Source organism: Scheffersomyces coipomensis, assembly GCF_036884675.1.
Source record: "Scheffersomyces coipomensis strain NRRL Y-17651 chromosome Unknown DFJ63scaffold_9, whole genome shotgun sequence".
Lineage (NCBI taxonomy): Eukaryota > Fungi > Ascomycota > Pichiomycetes > Serinales > Debaryomycetaceae > Scheffersomyces > Scheffersomyces coipomensis.
Window position 1 is genome coordinate 117,896 of NW_027042900.1, and position 18,562 is coordinate 136,457.

Here is an 18,562-nt window from a genome sequence, read left to right on the forward strand (position 1 = left end):
TGATTGATTGATTGGATGTTACCGCTAAGAAAAGATGGTTGTTGTTATGAAGTGTTGTGATGTTATGTTATGTTGTGTTGTGTTGTAAATATGGAAATGGCAGCAGATTCCAAACCAAACTAAAAAATCCCTTCCATACTCAAATCAGAATTTTGTCTGTCTGTCCTGATTGAGCCTTTTCAGATTTTGTCTGAATTTTTTTTTGTCATTGTCAAAATTTTATGGTAAAACGCGTCAAATTGAAAAATAAAAATAAAATTGTACGCGCGTCTCGTTGCTTTATCTAAGTAGAATGAAGTAGAATGAAGTAGATCTTGAAACTGGATTAAGGTGGAACTCTACATCGTATAAGAAGATATTATGAAATTGGACTAAACAGTTCTAGTATGTTAAAAAATACATATCACCTAGTGTAACTAAGCTAATATGTTGTAAGATTGTAAAAATAAAGGGTTCAGAAATGGAAAAAAAAAGGATAATGAAGGATGCGAGGTTCGAACTCGCGCGGACACCGTCCAACAGATCTTAAGTCTGCCGCCTTAGACCACTCGGCCAACCCTCCAATTTCTGGAAAAAAAAGTGCTAGGTTGGTGGTAACGATCCAAAGTACTATAAAATTTATTTTAATTAAAAAATTTGATTCAACCCCTTTATATTTTAATAATTAATATTTTTATGATTCAAGTGTCATAATCTACAATCTGAGATAGTTAAATGATATACTTTATTATTTAGTTCAACTATTACATTAGATATTACTATTCACTAACAAATAAGAAAGTCGTGTCGTGCGATAGACCAATTATTCATCACCATCAATTATTGAATTCAATTCAAATTTAAAATAACTGAAATTGTACCTTATGCTTTCCATGATTTGTCTCTTGGATTAAATTGGTATTTAACTGCAATTGTGTTCCTATCGTTATAAAGAAGTGATTGGCTACGAATGAGAGTATCCCATTACTCTCCCGGTATAAAACCGTTAATTTTATTATAATCTAGGATATTTACAATTACTAACTTTATAGAATATAGTAACTAACTTATTTAAGATAGCATATTACTAACTAACAATTTTTAGAATGTAATCTTACTGTAGTAATGATGTGCATGAATTAGTTGTTGATTAATATACATAGTATATTATATTATATTATATTATATTATATTATATTATATTATATTATATTATATTATCATTAAACCCATGTAGAATAATGTCTCTAATTACTTAATTCTTACCCCGTATTTTTAACCATAACGAAAAAAAAAGTATCACTCAAAAGTCAAAAAACAAAATTGCGCTTGCGATTTATTATAAATTGAGATAAAAATCAACAAAATTAATTTAATTCTTTTAATTGAAATGAATTAACGTTTGGTTAGTCCTTTCTGTTTGCCCATCCGTTTCGGGATGGTAGGAAGTCAGTCCAAAACCCTTTGTAACGACATAAAGTTATCGCATAAATTAACTTCACTATAACAATCTAGGTTAAATACTAAATTTTAGGTTGACTAACATTATTTAGGGATTTAATTTTTATTAACATTTCTAAGGTTCATTATAAATGAACTTTTAAGTATCCCGCGACGGGAATTTGATGATATCCGCTGATAAGATCTAGTTTAGAAAAAGTAACATGAATGTGCAACTATTTAGTTCGTCTTCTATGTTTGGTATTGGATAAAATTATTTATTTTAAAAGTATCAAAAGTTCCTACAAGAACATATACTAACTGAATTAATGATTTATTTAGAGATGATGTATTAACTATTATTATATTATATATCGTTTAATACAATTTAATTATTATTATTATTATTATTATATGGTTTAAATATACCAATGTAGTAATTGTAATTCAAGTCATAAATTATCTCTCTCTCCTTAAATGCAGTTAATTTTCAAATATCAACAAAAATTCAATTTATGAAAATTTTGTTAATTTATTACTTTCTTTCTTTTAAAATTAGTTATAATGTATAATAGTTTTGAATTATCATTAGAGATATAAGTGGCTTCCATTGCTTTTCCTTTTCGCCAAAGAATACTTATTTTGTATTGTTTGATTACTTCAATCATATAACAATTATGATGATTAATTGATTTAATTATCATCATCATCATTTATAATTTCATTTCTAGGATTTGTTGTTACTAACTTTTAGGTCTATCTTACTAACAATTTATAGGTATACTTTATTAACATGTTTAGAAGTTAATTTGGTTAGTTGATATTCAACTAACTAAGATCAACGACCATCAGATGAACGATCTGTCTTAAATGTTAACAACAGCAGATGTATTCTTGGTCAAGGGGACATCAGGTTGCAGGCTCTTCATAATAATTTTAAATATATGTTTTTATATAATGATTTATCTTGGATAATTGTAGCCTTCATAGTAATGATTATAATATGTATCTTCATTAATAGAATATCATGTCATAAATTAACTCTCTATTTAAATGTGTAACGTGATACTTTTCTCCCAAATCAAAAAATAAATTGATTTTGATATGAAATTATTAAATATCAGATATATTTTACTCCTTTCATTTACATGGAAAGTCTGCTCCGAATGAAAGGATTTCGTCTATATGTCTAAAGCGATGTCTCCGTCAATGTCTACGTGTATAGTGAAATCGTCCAATTGTGAAAGCGATAGCAAATTTGTTTGCGTCTGTGGTTACATTCCGACCAATACTAATAACAATGATGATTTGATTCAATCATCATCATATCTTAATAGTTCTAGGTTATTACTAACTTTAGGTCTGTTATACTAACATTTATAGGTATACTTTACTAACATCTATTTTGCTGTTCAAAATAAACATGTTAGGTACGATGATTATTCATATCCAGATATATATTTTACTAAACAATTGCTGATTTTACTATAATTATAGCAATTTAAATATACATTTTTATAAGAATTCATTATTGATAATTGTAGTAGTAGTAATAGTAATATCATAACTTATGTTCGTTCATATTAGGTATATCTTCTATGTAAAATGATAACACTTTTATAATAACAAACATGAAAGTAACTTCGAATACCAAAACATTTCCACATTGAAAATTTAAACCCCAGTTTCCTTCTCCTTTTGAAACCAATTTGGTTTTTGACCATTAATGTGAATATGGCTGGTACTATGGTCATTTTGCTGCAAATCATAAATCGTGGAAGTCTTTGTATTTTGTAAAATATAGTTGTCATTTTACAAAATAACTACTCACTTTCATATATCTAGAAGATAATTTTTATTAACCCCCATTCTAGGATTAGTTTATAGATATACTAACTTACAATTATAGAGCTTATTTACTAACCAATTATAGTCATAGTAGTACTTTACCAGAGAATACTTCAAGACTAAAATTTCATCAAAGGTTATATAGCTACATTTGTGTTTTGGTTTTTGTTTAAAATGTTTGTATATTGTTGCCTACAGGCCCCGTCAAAAATATATGTATAATTATCTTTTATATTATAATTCTCCAGTTCAATGGACTCAACCTGTAGTTACAGTAACGCGTTAACTTCTCTTATTTATGACTTATATTGTTCAATTTATCTAATTCTATTCAACTTTAAGTTTATATACTTTATAATTCAACCATAAAAAGAAGATTGAAAATGCTCCGAATGATATAGCAATATTTAAAATCACCCATAAGTCAGGAAATCTTTGAGGTGGAGGTAATGAAAAGTCAAGTATATGATATACAATCATTAAGAAATATGACCCCTTTATAATCAAACTATAAAATAAATTATGATTTGATAATAATAATTTAGGTCCAATTAACCAATTAATTAAGAAATTACTAACGGCATACTGTAATACTAAATCTTCTTTCTTTAATAATGGATATAAACTGAATGAACCCACATTATTAATCCATTGAATGATATCAATTTGACTAGGATCAATTAATAATAATAATGTGGTGGGTATTAATGGTATTAAAATACTCTTTTCATGAACAAGAAATGAAAATAAATAAAATGCAAATGAATTACCAGCAAATCCATAGATTAAACCCGGAGTTAAATGTTTAGCATTTCTTAATTTAAAGAAAAGAATGATATTAATCGGTAAAAATGCTATAATGGTTGAGATTAATGCTAATTTAGGTAAATCATCAGGATTGAAAATATCCCGATATTTGATGATCACATTGGTAGTACACCAGAAATTCCCCACTTTATCTTCAAATATCCCTCTATGGAATGGGAATACTCTTTGAACAATTTGTAAAATATTATTAGGATCACGAATGAAGGGTAATAAGATAATCAATTGAGTGAAAATAACGGTGAATCCGACAAGAATTAAATCTTGAATTGATTTCAATTGACTTAAAATGAAGACAAATATAAACGTCAGATAATATAATCCCATTTGTTTGAAATTTATACATGCCACAAACCAAATACTAGCTGTCATATAATTCTTTTTGATTAATTCAATTAAGGAATAAATAAATAATCCTAACATGACTGAATTGAATTGAAAATGGCCATGATCAATTAATACTAAATGAGCTTGATTTATAATGATTAACGAAATAATGATTTGATCCATTCTACTTAAATTGAATTTCTTCCCCATTAAATTAGCAATTGATAATACAGCAGGTATATAAAAGATCAATTCACTAGCTAAACTAGTAAATCTCATATAGAATTTAACTGGATTAGTTTCAATTCCTCTAGATGCATTCAATGCAAACCAACTTGGATCAATGAAACTTCCAATCTTACCAAGAATATACAGATGATAAGCTGTTAATGGTGGATAATCCAATCCCCAATATGTTAAATCAAAAAAATACCATTCAGAAAGTGGTAAATGAATAGTAAGTTCCATCCAATGTCTTTGAGCTTCGAAATCTCCATGCATAGGTCCATCACCATATCCCAGAAATCCCCCTAATCCAATAGTAGCCCTCAATATCACTGCAGACATCACAAGAACGTATCTTGCTGTCCATTGATCAGGAGCTTTTTCAAAATTATGCAATAAATCATAGATAGGTGAATTCTTAAATATACTGGTCTGCTGTTTGACAGATGGTGGTTTCACACTTCCACTTGATTTCTTAGTCGGTTTAGACTTCTTCTGAGGACTCTTGGCCATAATTGATCATTTATTATACCTATTCAACCAAGATTGATCTGGTTGATATATGTCTGGTCTGAAAAATCAGCTGTGTGTTATTTTTTGTTTGTGAACTTTTATTTTCGACACGACTCTTTTTTATTTGGTCGGTTCCAAATTGGGCCATTTGATGCAAAAATTGGCATATGAATGATTAGATCTATATTACATTCTTCTATAAATTAAATAAATAAATACTAATACTTGAATACTTTATCTTGATGAACCCATTTCTTGGATTCTAAGTATTCCATATACTCTTTCCATAATTTATCCCCTGCTTTAAGAGTTTTAACATCACCAATCATGATTAATCCATATTTAGCTCTGGTTAAAGCGACATTCAATCTTCTTTCATCTCTTAAGAACCCAATCTTACCAGCTGGATTTGATCTTACACAAGACATGACTAAGAAATTCTTTTCTCTACCTTGGAATGCATCAATCGATGCAATCATGATTTCGCTAACAATATGAATGGTGACTGGTTTCGATTCATTGGTAAGATCATCAACATCAATTTCAATTTTAATTTGTTGACTTTCTGGATTAATTAAATCATCTTGAACAAGAATAGATGAGATTAGATCACGTTGTCCACTATAAGGAGTTATAATACCAATATCTGAACGTTTGATTCCCTTTTCATAGATTAAACTCTTAACTACTTGAGCAATATATTCAATTTCTTTCTTATTACAATAAGTGAATCCACGATCTTCACGTAATCTATTACGAACAGATTGTTCTTCGGCATTACCATTTGTATCCCAGAAATAAACTGGATCACTGATATTTTCAAGTTGTCTCGATTCTTCTCCTATACCATCTTTTAAAACACCACCATAGAATCTATTTCTTGGGAAATCACTAATCTTTGGATGCATACGATATTGAGTATCTAACATATGAGGATTCTTATATGAAGCATTTAATAAAATTCTTTCAAATAATGATAATGATAAACTTGGAAGTAATGAAAAACAACTTAATTGTTTTTGATCTCCGACAAACACAAATTTATCAACTCCTGGCATCGATAAAGGAATTAAAGTAGTTGGTTCGGATGATTGAGTAGCTTCATCCATAATAACTACGGGACATTTAGGGATTGATTTTAACAGCGCCCCACCAGCAGAAACTGTGGTGGTGAATATAACTTTCGCTTGGGCTATTAATTGTTCACTGGTTTCAATCATATCACCCATGAATTTACTATATCCTCTTGGACCAATCTTTAAAGTACCTCTCTTCATATCATCATAAGTTTCTTTATAATTAGCAGATAAGGCATCGTACACTTTATGATGTAAACAGATAGAACCTAATGGATGGGATTTATTATAATCTCTTTCCTTTTCAACCGCCACAATTCTTAAAATATCCTTTTCGTGTTTAACTTTCAATTTTTCAGCAATATTATCAATAGCGATATTGGAAGCTGCCACCACTAAAATTGGATAAGTATGTAATGAATCTAATAATTGTAAGATGATTTCAAAAATGGTGGAAGTCTTACCTGTACCAGGTGGACCTTGTAAGACAGTGATGGCATTATTAAGTACCGATTGAATAGCTACTTTTTGAGAATCATTAAGGGTATCAGTGGTGAATTTCAAAAAGTTATTAAATACGATTTGTTTAATTGGATCATTTCCAAGTAACATCTTTTTGAAACTGGCATTGTTTAGTCTTGACATTGCATATAATACTCTGGTGACAGGTAATGAAGCAGGAAGAAGTTTCAAATACAGCACATTGATTGATTTAGGTAAAGGACGATCATTCCAATTATACATTTGAATAATAATTTCCACAATCTTAGGACCACTCCCGCCTTGCCCTTTGGATCCACCTCTACCTCTACCTCTTCCTCCACGTCCACCTCGGCCTCCTCGGCCACCACGACCTCTACCTCTACCACCACTACCACCTTCACGAACTAAATCTAAAGTAGCAATCGAACCATACCATGGAATCTCATCATTTAAAACAAGGTACATAGCTTGGCCAATGGCAAATGGAGTATCTTTAACTGCACGTAATTTTGGAGGAATGAATCTCTTTTGTAAATCTTCACTTAAAAGCATACTTACTTTGAATTGAGAATTCTTTTTATCGTTATCTTCGTACCATTCAATCACCATATCATCAGCAGTGATCAGATTATCATCATTGGTTAATTGATCTTCTAAGAACATGTTGAAACTAACTTCTCTGAAATAGGAGTCAATATCGGGGAATTGTAATTTTGGTTCTTTTGAAGGATGGAATTTGGTAATGGAGTCAGGTAATTCTTCGTCATCAAGTTGGGTAGTGGTCTCATTTGCTTCCACCTTTTCCACTGGAACTGATTTATTATCTGATTTTTTGACTGGTTTAGCTTTATCTTCAATCTTGTTCTTTGGTCCTTTTTGGTTATCTTTTGTAGGTATGGATTTAGTATCAGTCTTATCACCCTTATTCGTTTCCTTTTTCTTATTAACTTTGTCTTCAGAACCCTTTGGTTTTGGTTTTCCATTAGTCTTAGACTCGGCTCGAACTGTGGAGTTTTGATCTTTTGGAGCTTTATTATCCTTACCTTTGACAGCAGCAGGCCCTTTAGGAGTCTTGTCTTTAGGTGCTGGCCTAGCTTTATTACTCTCAGCTTTTGTTGTATCCACACCACTTGGTTTCTCCTTTTTAGGTCTTTCATTTTTAACTGTATTTGGTCCTTTCTTATCATTAGTTGATGGAGTTGATGGTTTTGAATTAGCTGACTTTGAACCAAGTTCTAATGTTTTCAACTTTGCTACTAACTTATCAGTTTGCATTTCAGTCTTACCATTATTCTTTTCAAATGGTGCATTCTTAGTAGCACCATTTGCTTTACGTTGACCATTAGTTGGTTTTGGAGTTACTGAACCTGAACTCTTTGGCGAGAATTTAGGAGTTGAACTTCTTGAACTGATTGTGGATCTAGCGTTAGGAGTTGCTGAATTAGACTTATTGGCAGCTGGTTTAGAGCCTGTTAATGAAGCGGTTGAACCTATGGCCTTAACGGTTGTTCCTGATTTTATATTAGATACACTTTCCTTCTTAGCAAAGTAATGAGCTACTCTAGCTTCCTTTTCAGCAGTCATCTTAACATCCTTCTTCCTTCCACCACCTCCTATGGATTTGCCTTTACGATGTCTAGTGGATTTCTTTGCATTTACTGTTGTTTCTTTGATTCCAAGTAATTCAAAAAGAAAAGTATCATCATTTTCACTAACGTATTTAACATCAGATGGGAAATTCTCAACACATTTCTTACAAAAAATAAACTGTTTCCCAGTAGATGGTTGATTTCCCACATATAATTTTTCATCAGCTTGACAATTGAAACACGCTATATCTCTAAACTTAAAATATTGATCTATTTTAGAAAAGAAAGCTCCATTGGCTAAAGTATATTGAGTTGATGGCTTTTCACTATTTTCAGTCTTATCCTTATCGAAACATGTATTACATAAAAGCGACATATCTGATAATCCATATCTATTAATAGCCAATTGATGAATATTAGTATCATCACATTCTTCACATCCTATAATTTCATCTAAACGATTAGATCTGATGGCCTTATGTCTGGTGGAGGATAAATGTTTACCAATGATTGGTCCAACATCCTCTTCAGAACATGTGATACACGTGAATGTGTTACTCATGTTGATTGACTTGCTGTTTATTTGAAACAGTGATGTATCATATCTGTCAAATTTACTTTTTTTCATTTTCAACTGCTGCTGCTGCTGCTTTGAAAAATTTAAATATTTTTGTTACTGCGAGTTAAATTTTTTGGCTGCTAATTTTACTGATTAAACATTGTTTTTGGTGTACCGTTTGGGTTTTAAATTGACATGAATTATTAGCAAATAGTATGTCTTTACAAGTAGTTGTGATATACGAAGCAAGAGTCTAAACGGTCATGGAAAATAGTCGTTGGATAATAAATCTAATGTTAGATAAAATATTTATCAGACATTTTTTGCGAAATTTTTCATGAATTCATTTATTATCGTTCCTATTTAATTAAATATGATCAAAATATTTTTGGTGTTTCAATACCAGCTCAAGAAATCAGTTATACGAGGTATGACCTCAAAGCTTGATATAAATACGAACAAAAGAGAAGATTTAAGTCACTACAAACTACAGATCTTAACAATGTAAGGTAATAATTAAATTAAAACGTATATTTGGATAGCGGAGCTACCTCAAACTTCATCCACACAATATATACTCCATTAAAATATAGTTAGTAATATTGATCCTATATGATTTAAAGTTAGTAAAACGAACCTTTAAAGAAAGGTCCGTAGATAAAATTATCTGTTTTTAATTGCAACCAAGAAGGTCACAAAGGGAATAAATGTCGTCCTAGATAGTTAATCATCATTCCTAAATAAATTATGTGAAGGTTAGATTTATAATAACAACCAATAACAAGAAAAACTTTCCATTATTTCTACTAATATAATACTGAAGAAGAAGAAGTAATATTGAAAGTAGGGATTATAAATTATTTTGAATCATACAATTTTATAATCACGCAAATTTATTGCAATTGATTTCGCACGACTAGTCATATGATCAAAAGAGTTGCAAATTAGAATATTGATCCTAAATAATAAAAGGGTATGGCTTTACTTTCTCAGAATGTAGATGATAAATCTTCATCAAATCAAGAAGTCGATTAGATGAATTTTTACTTCAAAGTTTGGAAAAAGGCTGGAACATAGAGAACATTTGAATGGCTACAAACTACAGATATTAACAATGTGTTGTAATAATTTAACTAAATATATATTTGCTGTCTAGGACAGACAGTGGTGCAACCACCAATTTGATTAATATTAACTATGTACCAATAAGTAGTAATACAAATAGTTAGTAATATTTATCCTATATGAATTAATGTTAGTTAATATTTAAAGTAAGAACGATGGGTGCTTTTCCTGTCGAAAAATCGGGCATAAGACCAATAAATGTCCCTAGAAAGTTATATTATAACCTAAATAGAAAAGTTTGTTAAGTTTACTAAAAACTAAAAGTCATTTACTAACCGTACCTTTTACAATAAACGGAGGATTTGAAAAAGTACTATCAAAGATAAAGAATCAAGTGTACTTATCGATAAATAAAGTTTGAATCAAAATTATTAACATCATTACAAAACCAAGTTTTGAGCTCACACGACCGTCACATGATCCAACAGTTACAAATTATTAAAATTTGATTTATATCCTACAATAGATAATAAAGTATATCGTTATTCTATCTCAGATTGTAGATATGATAATTAACTTCAGACCAATATGAATAATTAAGCTATGAAACTTCTGATTCGAAAAAAATCAGAAAAATAAAATTTCTCATACTTTGGATCGTTACCACCAGCCTAACCAATTTTTTTTCACAAATTGGAGGGTTGGCCGAGTGGTCTAAGGCGGCAGACTTAAGATCTGTTGGACGGTGTCCGCGCGAGTTCGAACCTCGCATCCTTCATTATCTTTTTTTTTTTCTTTTTAATTTTTTGAGATCTTAGCTTTATCAAGATCTGATAATCTTATTTTTATTAAAATGCATATATTACAAACAATTGTTAAAAGTACATAACGTAGTCTATTAAAGAGTGACATTTTAGAAATCAAACATGAGAATTATGGTATGGATAGGATTCAATGAATATCAACTGTTCCTAAGGTGATCCATTCATTAACATCTCCTTCACAAAGGACTAATTTTAAAACCCCACCATCCCAACCATAACCATTATCAATTAAATCAGGAGCATCACAATTCTCTATATTTAAATAATCCAGAATTCTTGTTTTGATAGTTCTCCATAATGCATTATCTATAGGGTAAATCTCACTATAAGCTAATGAAAGATGAGGATCGAATTCATGAGCCGACCATTCCGCTGCTTTATAAGCTGCTCTTTCTTGAACAAATTTCAAATCTACTTCTTTAGTAGCTGGATTTGGTTCATTATTAGATCTATTCTTTTTCAGTTTCTTTCGTTTAAGTATTCCATTACTATTTGTGGAATATAAATGAGGATTTATCTTTTGATTTTCTAATTCTATATCTTGAGGTAATATGACGAATAATTCTCGAATGATTCTTGCAAATGATATTAAATTAGGATCTCTCCCTACTTGGAAATAAAGTTTTTTGAAAAACATTCGTTGACTATTTATCCTTCCTAAAGTAACCAAATTAGAATGATTTTTAGGTAAAGAATGAATGGCAGCTGCACATGATGATAAGATTCTATCGACATCTTCTCTTGTTTGCTGAGGATCATCTAAATTGATATCCACATTGGTGGTGATCGTGATATGAGGATCAAATTTAGGAGCTTGACCGGGGAACAATGTATTTAATGAACTCATTAATGTAGTTAATTTATCATTAATGGTGGAATTTTGTTTGGGACATAACCATAATGCAACGCCTAATGCTACACATTGAGCTTAATTAGTATAATTAATTCGATTCAATTGGTTATTACTATAGGATACATACCCATGATCTTGTAATAAATAAAGTATATGAATGATTTAGTAAATGTTTAATGGTTAATTTTGAAGGTTTAAAGTACAATCGTTCGAGGTTTTTTGTGTTTGTTTTACTCTCACTGTTTAATTTTTCTCTATAAGAACCTATTTAAAAAAAATGTCCAATTGGAAAATGTAAGATGTTAATACTTTGAAGCAATGACATTGACACCTTCAATAGCATTATCATCTACAAACCAAGACACTTGAACCCCGGTAGAAATATCATTAACTAATTTTGCTGGTAATTGACTTTGTTTATTACCAAAGATTTCTTTTAAAATATATGCTTTCCCACTTCCTTCAGCAACAAAGGCAATAGCTGTCGCTGATTCTAACACAGGGAATGTGAATGTAATTCTTCTAGGAGGTTGTTTAGGAGAATCATCTATATAAGCAATCAATTTTGATCTTTCTTGTAAGAGTTGATGACCTGGAAATAATGAACATGTATGACCATCCGGACCGCAACCTAATAAAATTACATCAAATTTACCATCTTCGGGTAACTTTGATTGATATTGAAATGCGATTTCTAAATCTTTTTGTTTATCTATCCCATCTAATTGTCCTTCTTTACCTGTGATAAGACTTTCATTAATGGTGATGACTTTGGGTTTAGTAACCACTGAGGATGGTAAATTGTTTAATACTAATTCATTAAATAATCCATAATTGGAGTCAGGATGAGTTAATGGAACTAATCTTTCATCACTGAAATAGACTTCCCATTTATCCCATTTAACTTCAGATGCCACTTGTTTATTATCAATTAAGGCTGATTTCAAAACCTTACCCAATGAACCTCCTGATAAAGCAATCTTAAACGTTGGATTTGATTCTAAGGCAATATTCTGATGTTTGATGATATATTGCCCCACCGACTTGGCCACGTCAATTGATTCAGCATAGGAATAGACTTTTGCAGCAGCCATTTTGATATGATTTATTGATTATACTAATCTGTGTTAACAACAACAACAGTTACAACAAGAAGAGGAACAAGTTAATAAATCGTTGGAAGGACGTGCCGGATTGATGTTGAAAAAGTGACTAAATAAATCGTTACTAATTTTCATGGATGGATGCGAATCGAAATTTGTTCTATTTTTTTTTTTTTTTTTTTTTTTGGGCTTGACAGCAATTTTAAATTATTAATCGACTTATTTTTATTATTAATTGTACATTTCTATATACACATAAATATTTTAAAATCATTTGGTATCACTTATCTCTCTCTCTCTATTCAAGATGATGAGAATACTCAGCACTATCTTTGATTTTATTATTTAAAAACTTCTCCAATTTAGTGGCATTCTTATAATATGTAGTGGTCTCGCCATTATAAGCACGACAATTATTAAAGATAAGACGACAATCATACAAGAATTGATCAAACGAATCATATTTATCATTTTCAAGTTTTTGTTCCATGGTAGATAAATCCATAGGTTCTTTAATCACTTCATAATAATCTTGAACTTCTTCTTTATTAACTGGTACGGCAAATGGCCAGGCTGATGGATGATTGGCCATTTCAGCATATAATGAAGTCATGAAATTATAATGAGGCCCTCGTTTTGGTTTTTGAGCTAATTTATCCATTTCATCCAGCCATCCACTTTCACTTAATCCAGGGATATCCTTGGGATCTAATGTAACATTTTTATTCGTTTTAAATACTTGTAAACCTGGTCTTATAACATGCGATTTTGATCGTAATTTAATTTTCTTCTCTATTGCAGCCTTTTGTAATAATAATATTTTCCCCAGATCTAAATATCTTAATATTCCTGGTAACATTGAACATTGCATTAACGTACCACCTTCATAATCTTTAATATATCCCATCCAAACTGATTTATCAAGAGTGATTTCTTTAGTAAAACCTTGTTTTTTGAAATATCCAATAGCATAATTATCAGCATAAGTTAAGAAATATTTAATTGGTGATGTAGCTCGAACATAATCTTTTAAATGATTCATTAAATGAGCACCATAACCTCTAACTTGTTCGGTAGATGATATAGCACAAAACACAATTTCAGCAAATTCTCGATTCCCAAAGGGACGATAAGTAATACCTCCTACTACCGTTAATGGTTTACGTACTACTGCCATGGATAAATGTGATCTATCATATACTAATCTGGCAATATATTCACGAGGCATTTTGGGTAATTGTTTTTGGAAAATGTTTTTTAAACCAGTTAAAACCATGGAGCTTTCTCTGGTATTATCATTATTAACCACTCGAAATTCTATTTTACCTTCTCTTTCTTCTATTACTGAGGGTCTTTCTTTAAATGAATATATAATTCCATCAAAATTAAAGGTTGTTATTCGTTTTCGTTCTTCTTCTGCTTCATCATCACCTTCATCCTCCTCCTCCTCCTCCTCTTCTTCTTCTTCCTCTTCATCCTCATCATCTTTCACCTCTTTCTTGGTTCCATTCTTATGTTCATCATCATCTGATTCATCATTACTATCTTCATCTTCATCCTCCTCGTCCTCGTCCTCGTCCTTCACTTCAACTTTGACTTTCTTATTTAATGGAACATCATCATCATCCTCATCATCAGACTTTATGGTGGCTACCCGTTTCCTATCTACCATTACACGACCCTGTTACTATGCTATAATTGATTCTATATGATTCGATCTAATGAATCATTTGACTCTATTTCATATAAAGCTTTCCTCCACCTCTTGTTTACTGTGATTACACAAACAAAACCTTTTTCGGTGGATGATTTTTGGAAAATTTTACATGCAGGAAATCAAGTCACGTGAAAACTTTTAAAGTAAAAAAAAGAATTTTTTTTTTTTGGCATACGATGACTTTAATTTGATATAAAATATATATATATGATTTATAATTATTAAGCAAATTATTTATTTTCATAAAGTCAACTAAGGAATTAACTAACCATGTCGACTAACTACTCATATATGGACCAAGGTGCTGGTCCAGTTCAAGGTGTTGCAACTGTGTTGTGTTGTAACTGTGGTGTTCCAATGGATGGATCACAAGGGTTAGTAATGTGTCATGATTGTATAAAATTAACTGTTGATATAACAGAAGGTATACCTAGAGAGGCAAATGTATCATTTTGCAGAAATTGTGAACGTTTTCTTCAACCTCCTCAACAATGGATCAGAGCTGAATTAGAATCAAGAGAATTATTAGCATTATGTTTAAGAAGATTAAAAGGGTTAAATAAAGTAAGGTTGATTGATGCATCATTTATTTGGACTGAACCTCATTCTCGTCGTATTAGAGTGAAGTTAACCGTTCAAGGTGAAGCTCTTCAAAATACTATTGTTCAACAAACTTTTGAAGTTGAATATGTTGTCATTGCTATGCAATGTCCGGATTGTGCAAAATCTTATACTACAAATACATGGAGAGCAACGGTTCAAATCAGACAAAAAGTCCCTCATAAAAGAACTTTCTTATATTTAGAACAATTAATTTTAAAACATAATGCTCATGTCGATACTGTTTCTATTAAAGAATCCAAAGATGGGTTAGATTTCTTTTATGCACAAAAAAATCATGCTGCAAAAATGTTAGATTTCTTATCTGCTGTTGCTCCCATTAAAAATAAGAGATCAGAAGAATTAGTAAGTACTGATATTCATTCTGGTTCATCTCAATATAAATTCTCCTTCTCCGTTGAAATTGTTCCTATATGTCGTGATGATTTAGTTATTTTACCTAAAAAATTAGCTCATTCATTAGGGAATATTTCTCGAGTGGTATTATGTAATAAAGTTACTAATCTGAATCAATATTTGGATCCAAATACTTTACAAACTGCTGATTTACCTGCTTCTGTATATTGGAGAAATCCATTCCCATCATTAATCGATGCAACTCAATTAACTGAATTCATTGTATTGGATGTGGAACCAACTGGTGATATTAAAGGTAAATATGTTTTGGCTGATGTTGAAGTTAGTCGTGCTGTTGATTTAGGAGTTAATGATACCTCATTTTATGTCAGAACTCATTTAGGTGGTATTTTACACCCTGGTGATTCATGTTTAGGTTATTATTTAGTCAATTCCAATTTTAATTCTGATTTATGGGATTCATTGGATTCAGGTAATACTCCAGAAGTGGTATTAGTTAAGAAACATTATGCAAGAAAATCAAAGAAATCTAAGAATAGACAATGGAAATTAAAGAGAATGGCTAAAGAACATAGTGATATTGTGGCCAATGATGATTCAAGACAAGCAAGACAAGAACAAGAACGTGCTGAAAAGGATTATGAATTATTCTTACAAGAGTTAGAAGAAGATGAAGAATTAAGACAAACTATTAATATGTATAAAGCTGGTAATACTGCTCCTGCTGCTGCTGCTGCCACCACTGCCCCAGCAGGTCATGTTGAAGAAGAAGAAGTCGAAGAAGATGAAGATGCACCAGAAATTAATATTGATGACTTATTAGATGAATTAGATGAAATGACTTTAGAAGATCATCCAATGGAATAAGTCAGTCCACATAGCATTATTTAATTTAGTAAATGGGTTAAGGGTTTGTAAAATATATCAAGTAATTATATAGATCATAATAAAAATTATCCGAATTTCCTGCATACCTTTTTTTGTATCGCGCTTAAACACGGGCCAGAAATTTGATAACACAAATTATTCCTTCGTTTGATTAAGCAACCACATATCCAATAGTTAAGAAGAAGTATTCAAATATAGTAAAGAGGAAGAATGTTAGTTGACCCAGTTACACATACCACAGGACCAATCAAATATACTCCTGTAACATCATTCGTGGAATCGTCATTCTTTTCGAAATTGGCGGAGTTGAAATTAAACAAGTTTAAATTAGATGATAATACCCAACCACTAAAAGGATTCATTACTTCACCTCAGAATTTGAGTAGACATGATGATGTTTGTCGACTTAAGATAGATTTTGAAGCATTTGAAACATTTGAGGAAGAATCCAAACTGGAAGTTACACGTAACCTTGCCATTGATGGTGAGATTCTCAATCTTAATACTTTAGAAGCATTCAAGAGTATCAATAAATCACAACTCCTAGAACAATGGGCAAAAGTAATACATGATCAGATCATAACTACCCAACTGTTAAGTTTCCAACTGATCAATAAGTTTTTCATCTTGAGTTTTTCTGATTTAAAGAAATATAAATTTTATTACTGGATTGCCACCCCCACATTAAATTCTCCATGGCAAATTATTGATAAAGGAGAATCACTTGAAAGTAATGGTATCACTATTGATCCAAGTCAATTCCATAAACAATTGTTTTTCCAAATCATCGATAATACGGTTCAAGATGTGTCTAATATCACTTTACATGAAACTGGATCATTCGTTTTTGTGGATACTAGTTTAAGTCCATTACAAGTTCCATCCATCCATTTAAAGAATTACTTATATTTACTAGCTGTGAAAGGATTTAAACAAATAAATTTGGTAATCCATAGACCTCGCGGTATTGATTCCAATTTGAAACTTAAGCTTGATGATAGTTTTGATATTCATGCATTTCCAAAGTTTAATGGTTGGGAAAGAAATAATCAAGGTAAACTTATTCCAAAGATGGCTGATTTAGCTAATTTAATATCTCCCAATAGACTTGCGGAACAAGCAGTTGATCTTAATTTGAAACTAATGAAATGGCGAGTGGCTCCTACTTTGGATCTTGATATAATGAAAACTCAAAAAGTATTATTATTAGGGTCAGGAACCCTTGGAAGTTATGTATCACGAGCATTGTTGGCATGGGGATTTAATACTATCACATTGGTGGATAATGGTAGAGTATCATACTCTAATCCTGTAAGACAACCACTTTTCAAATTTGAAGATTGTTTCAGTGATGAAAATAAAGGAGAATGGAAAGCGGTACAAGCAGCTAAAGCATTGAAGGAAATCTATCCTGGAGTTGATTCAACTGGGATTAATTTGGAAGTTCCAATGATAGGACATCCTATAACTGATGAAGAAGTACAAAAGGGGAATTTCGATAAATTATCACAATTATTTGATGATCATGATATTATATTTTTATTAATGGATTCTCGAGAATCAAGATGGTTACCTACTGTATTAGGTCAAGCCAAGAATAAATTGGTTATCAATGCCGCTTTAGGATATGATAGTTATTTAGTGATAAGACATGGTAGTTCAAAACAAGATGCTAAGGATAGATTAGGATGTTATTATTGTAATGATGTTGTTGCTCCTACAGATAGTACAACTGATAGAACGTTAGATCAAATGTGTACTGTGACTAGACCTGGAGGTGCTTTAATGGCATCATCTTTAGCCGTAGAATTACTTGTTTCTATCTTACAACATCCAGACCATCAACTTGCTGCCAATGATTCAAGTTCTAAATTTGGATCGATTCCTCATCAAATAAGAGGTTATTTAAACAATTTCCAACAAAATAAATTCTTTGTTCCTAACTATAAACATTGCTCAGCATGTTCAGATTATGTTGTTGAAGCTTATTTGGCCGATGGTTGGGAATTTATAAAGAGATGTCTTAATGATGCTACATATCTTGAGGAAGTGAGTGGGTTAACAGAAGTTCAAAAGCAAGCTGAATTAGCAAGCGAAGCTTTATTAGAACAAATGGGATTTTCAGGTGAAGAAGACGATGAAGACGATGAGTGGTTACAATGAACCATGACTATATATATTTTGTACAATTTCGATATAACAGTAAGAAGAACTCTATAAAAGTCAATATATAAATTTTTTGTTGATACTCCAATAATTCTTTTGGGAGC

At 31.0% G+C, this 18,562-nt stretch overlaps 6 protein-coding genes and 2 non-coding genes across 8 annotated transcripts; 3 read left to right on the forward strand and 5 right to left on the reverse strand. All coding sequences in view use genetic code 12, as the record gives it.

Annotated features, from left to right (window-relative positions):
- Positions 1-479: 479 nt before the first annotated feature.
- Positions 480-562, reverse strand: DFJ63DRAFT_t134. Its single transcript has one exon. It is a non-coding gene; the product is annotated as a tRNA-Leu (tRNA).
- Positions 563-3,594: 3,032 nt separating this feature from the next.
- Positions 3,595-5,157, reverse strand: ALG6 (dolichyl-P-Glc:Man(9)GlcNAc(2)-PP-dolichol alpha-1,3-glucosyltransferase; the record flags this gene model as incomplete). Its single annotated transcript, XM_064907564.1, has 1 exon — positions 3,595-5,157. The coding sequence occupies one exon, from the start codon at positions 5,155-5,157 to the stop codon at positions 3,595-3,597; it is 1,563 nt and encodes a 520-aa protein (XP_064759322.1).
- Positions 5,158-10,589: 5,432 nt separating this feature from the next.
- Positions 10,590-11,829, reverse strand: DFJ63DRAFT_321219 (2',3'-cyclic-nucleotide 3'-phosphodiesterase). Its single transcript, XM_064907302.1, has 2 exons — positions 11,734-11,829; positions 10,590-11,662 (listed from the first exon to the last, which is right to left on the reverse strand). Exons 1-2 carry the CDS (start codon positions 11,735-11,737, stop codon positions 10,881-10,883), a joined length of 786 nt encoding a protein of 261 aa, XP_064759323.1. The 5' UTR covers positions 11,738-11,829; the 3' UTR covers positions 10,590-10,880.
- Positions 10,625-10,707, forward strand: DFJ63DRAFT_t130. Its single transcript has one exon. It is a non-coding gene; the product is annotated as a tRNA-Leu (tRNA).
- On the reverse strand, positions 11,830-12,895 carry SOL3 (6-phosphogluconolactonase). The gene has a single exon (XM_064907303.1). It carries the CDS (start codon positions 12,698-12,700, stop codon positions 11,909-11,911), a length of 792 nt encoding a protein of 263 aa, XP_064759324.1. The 5' UTR covers positions 12,701-12,895; the 3' UTR covers positions 11,830-11,908.
- GCN5 (histone acetyltransferase) lies at positions 12,873-14,643 on the reverse strand. The gene has a single exon (XM_064905525.1). The coding sequence runs from the start codon at positions 14,379-14,381 to the stop codon at positions 13,008-13,010; it is 1,374 nt and encodes a 457-aa protein (XP_064759325.1). The 5' UTR covers positions 14,382-14,643; the 3' UTR covers positions 12,873-13,007.
- On the forward strand, positions 14,644-16,377 carry NMD3 (ribosome-binding protein). The gene has a single exon (XM_064907304.1). The coding sequence runs from the start codon at positions 14,697-14,699 to the stop codon at positions 16,269-16,271; it is 1,575 nt and encodes a 524-aa protein (XP_064759326.1). The 5' UTR covers positions 14,644-14,696; the 3' UTR covers positions 16,272-16,377.
- APG7 (Apg7p) lies at positions 16,156-18,527 on the forward strand. Its single transcript, XM_064904499.1, has one exon. The coding sequence runs from the start codon at positions 16,503-16,505 to the stop codon at positions 18,453-18,455; it is 1,953 nt and encodes a 650-aa protein (XP_064759327.1). The 5' UTR covers positions 16,156-16,502; the 3' UTR covers positions 18,456-18,527.
- The last annotated feature ends 35 nt before the right edge of the window (positions 18,528-18,562 follow it).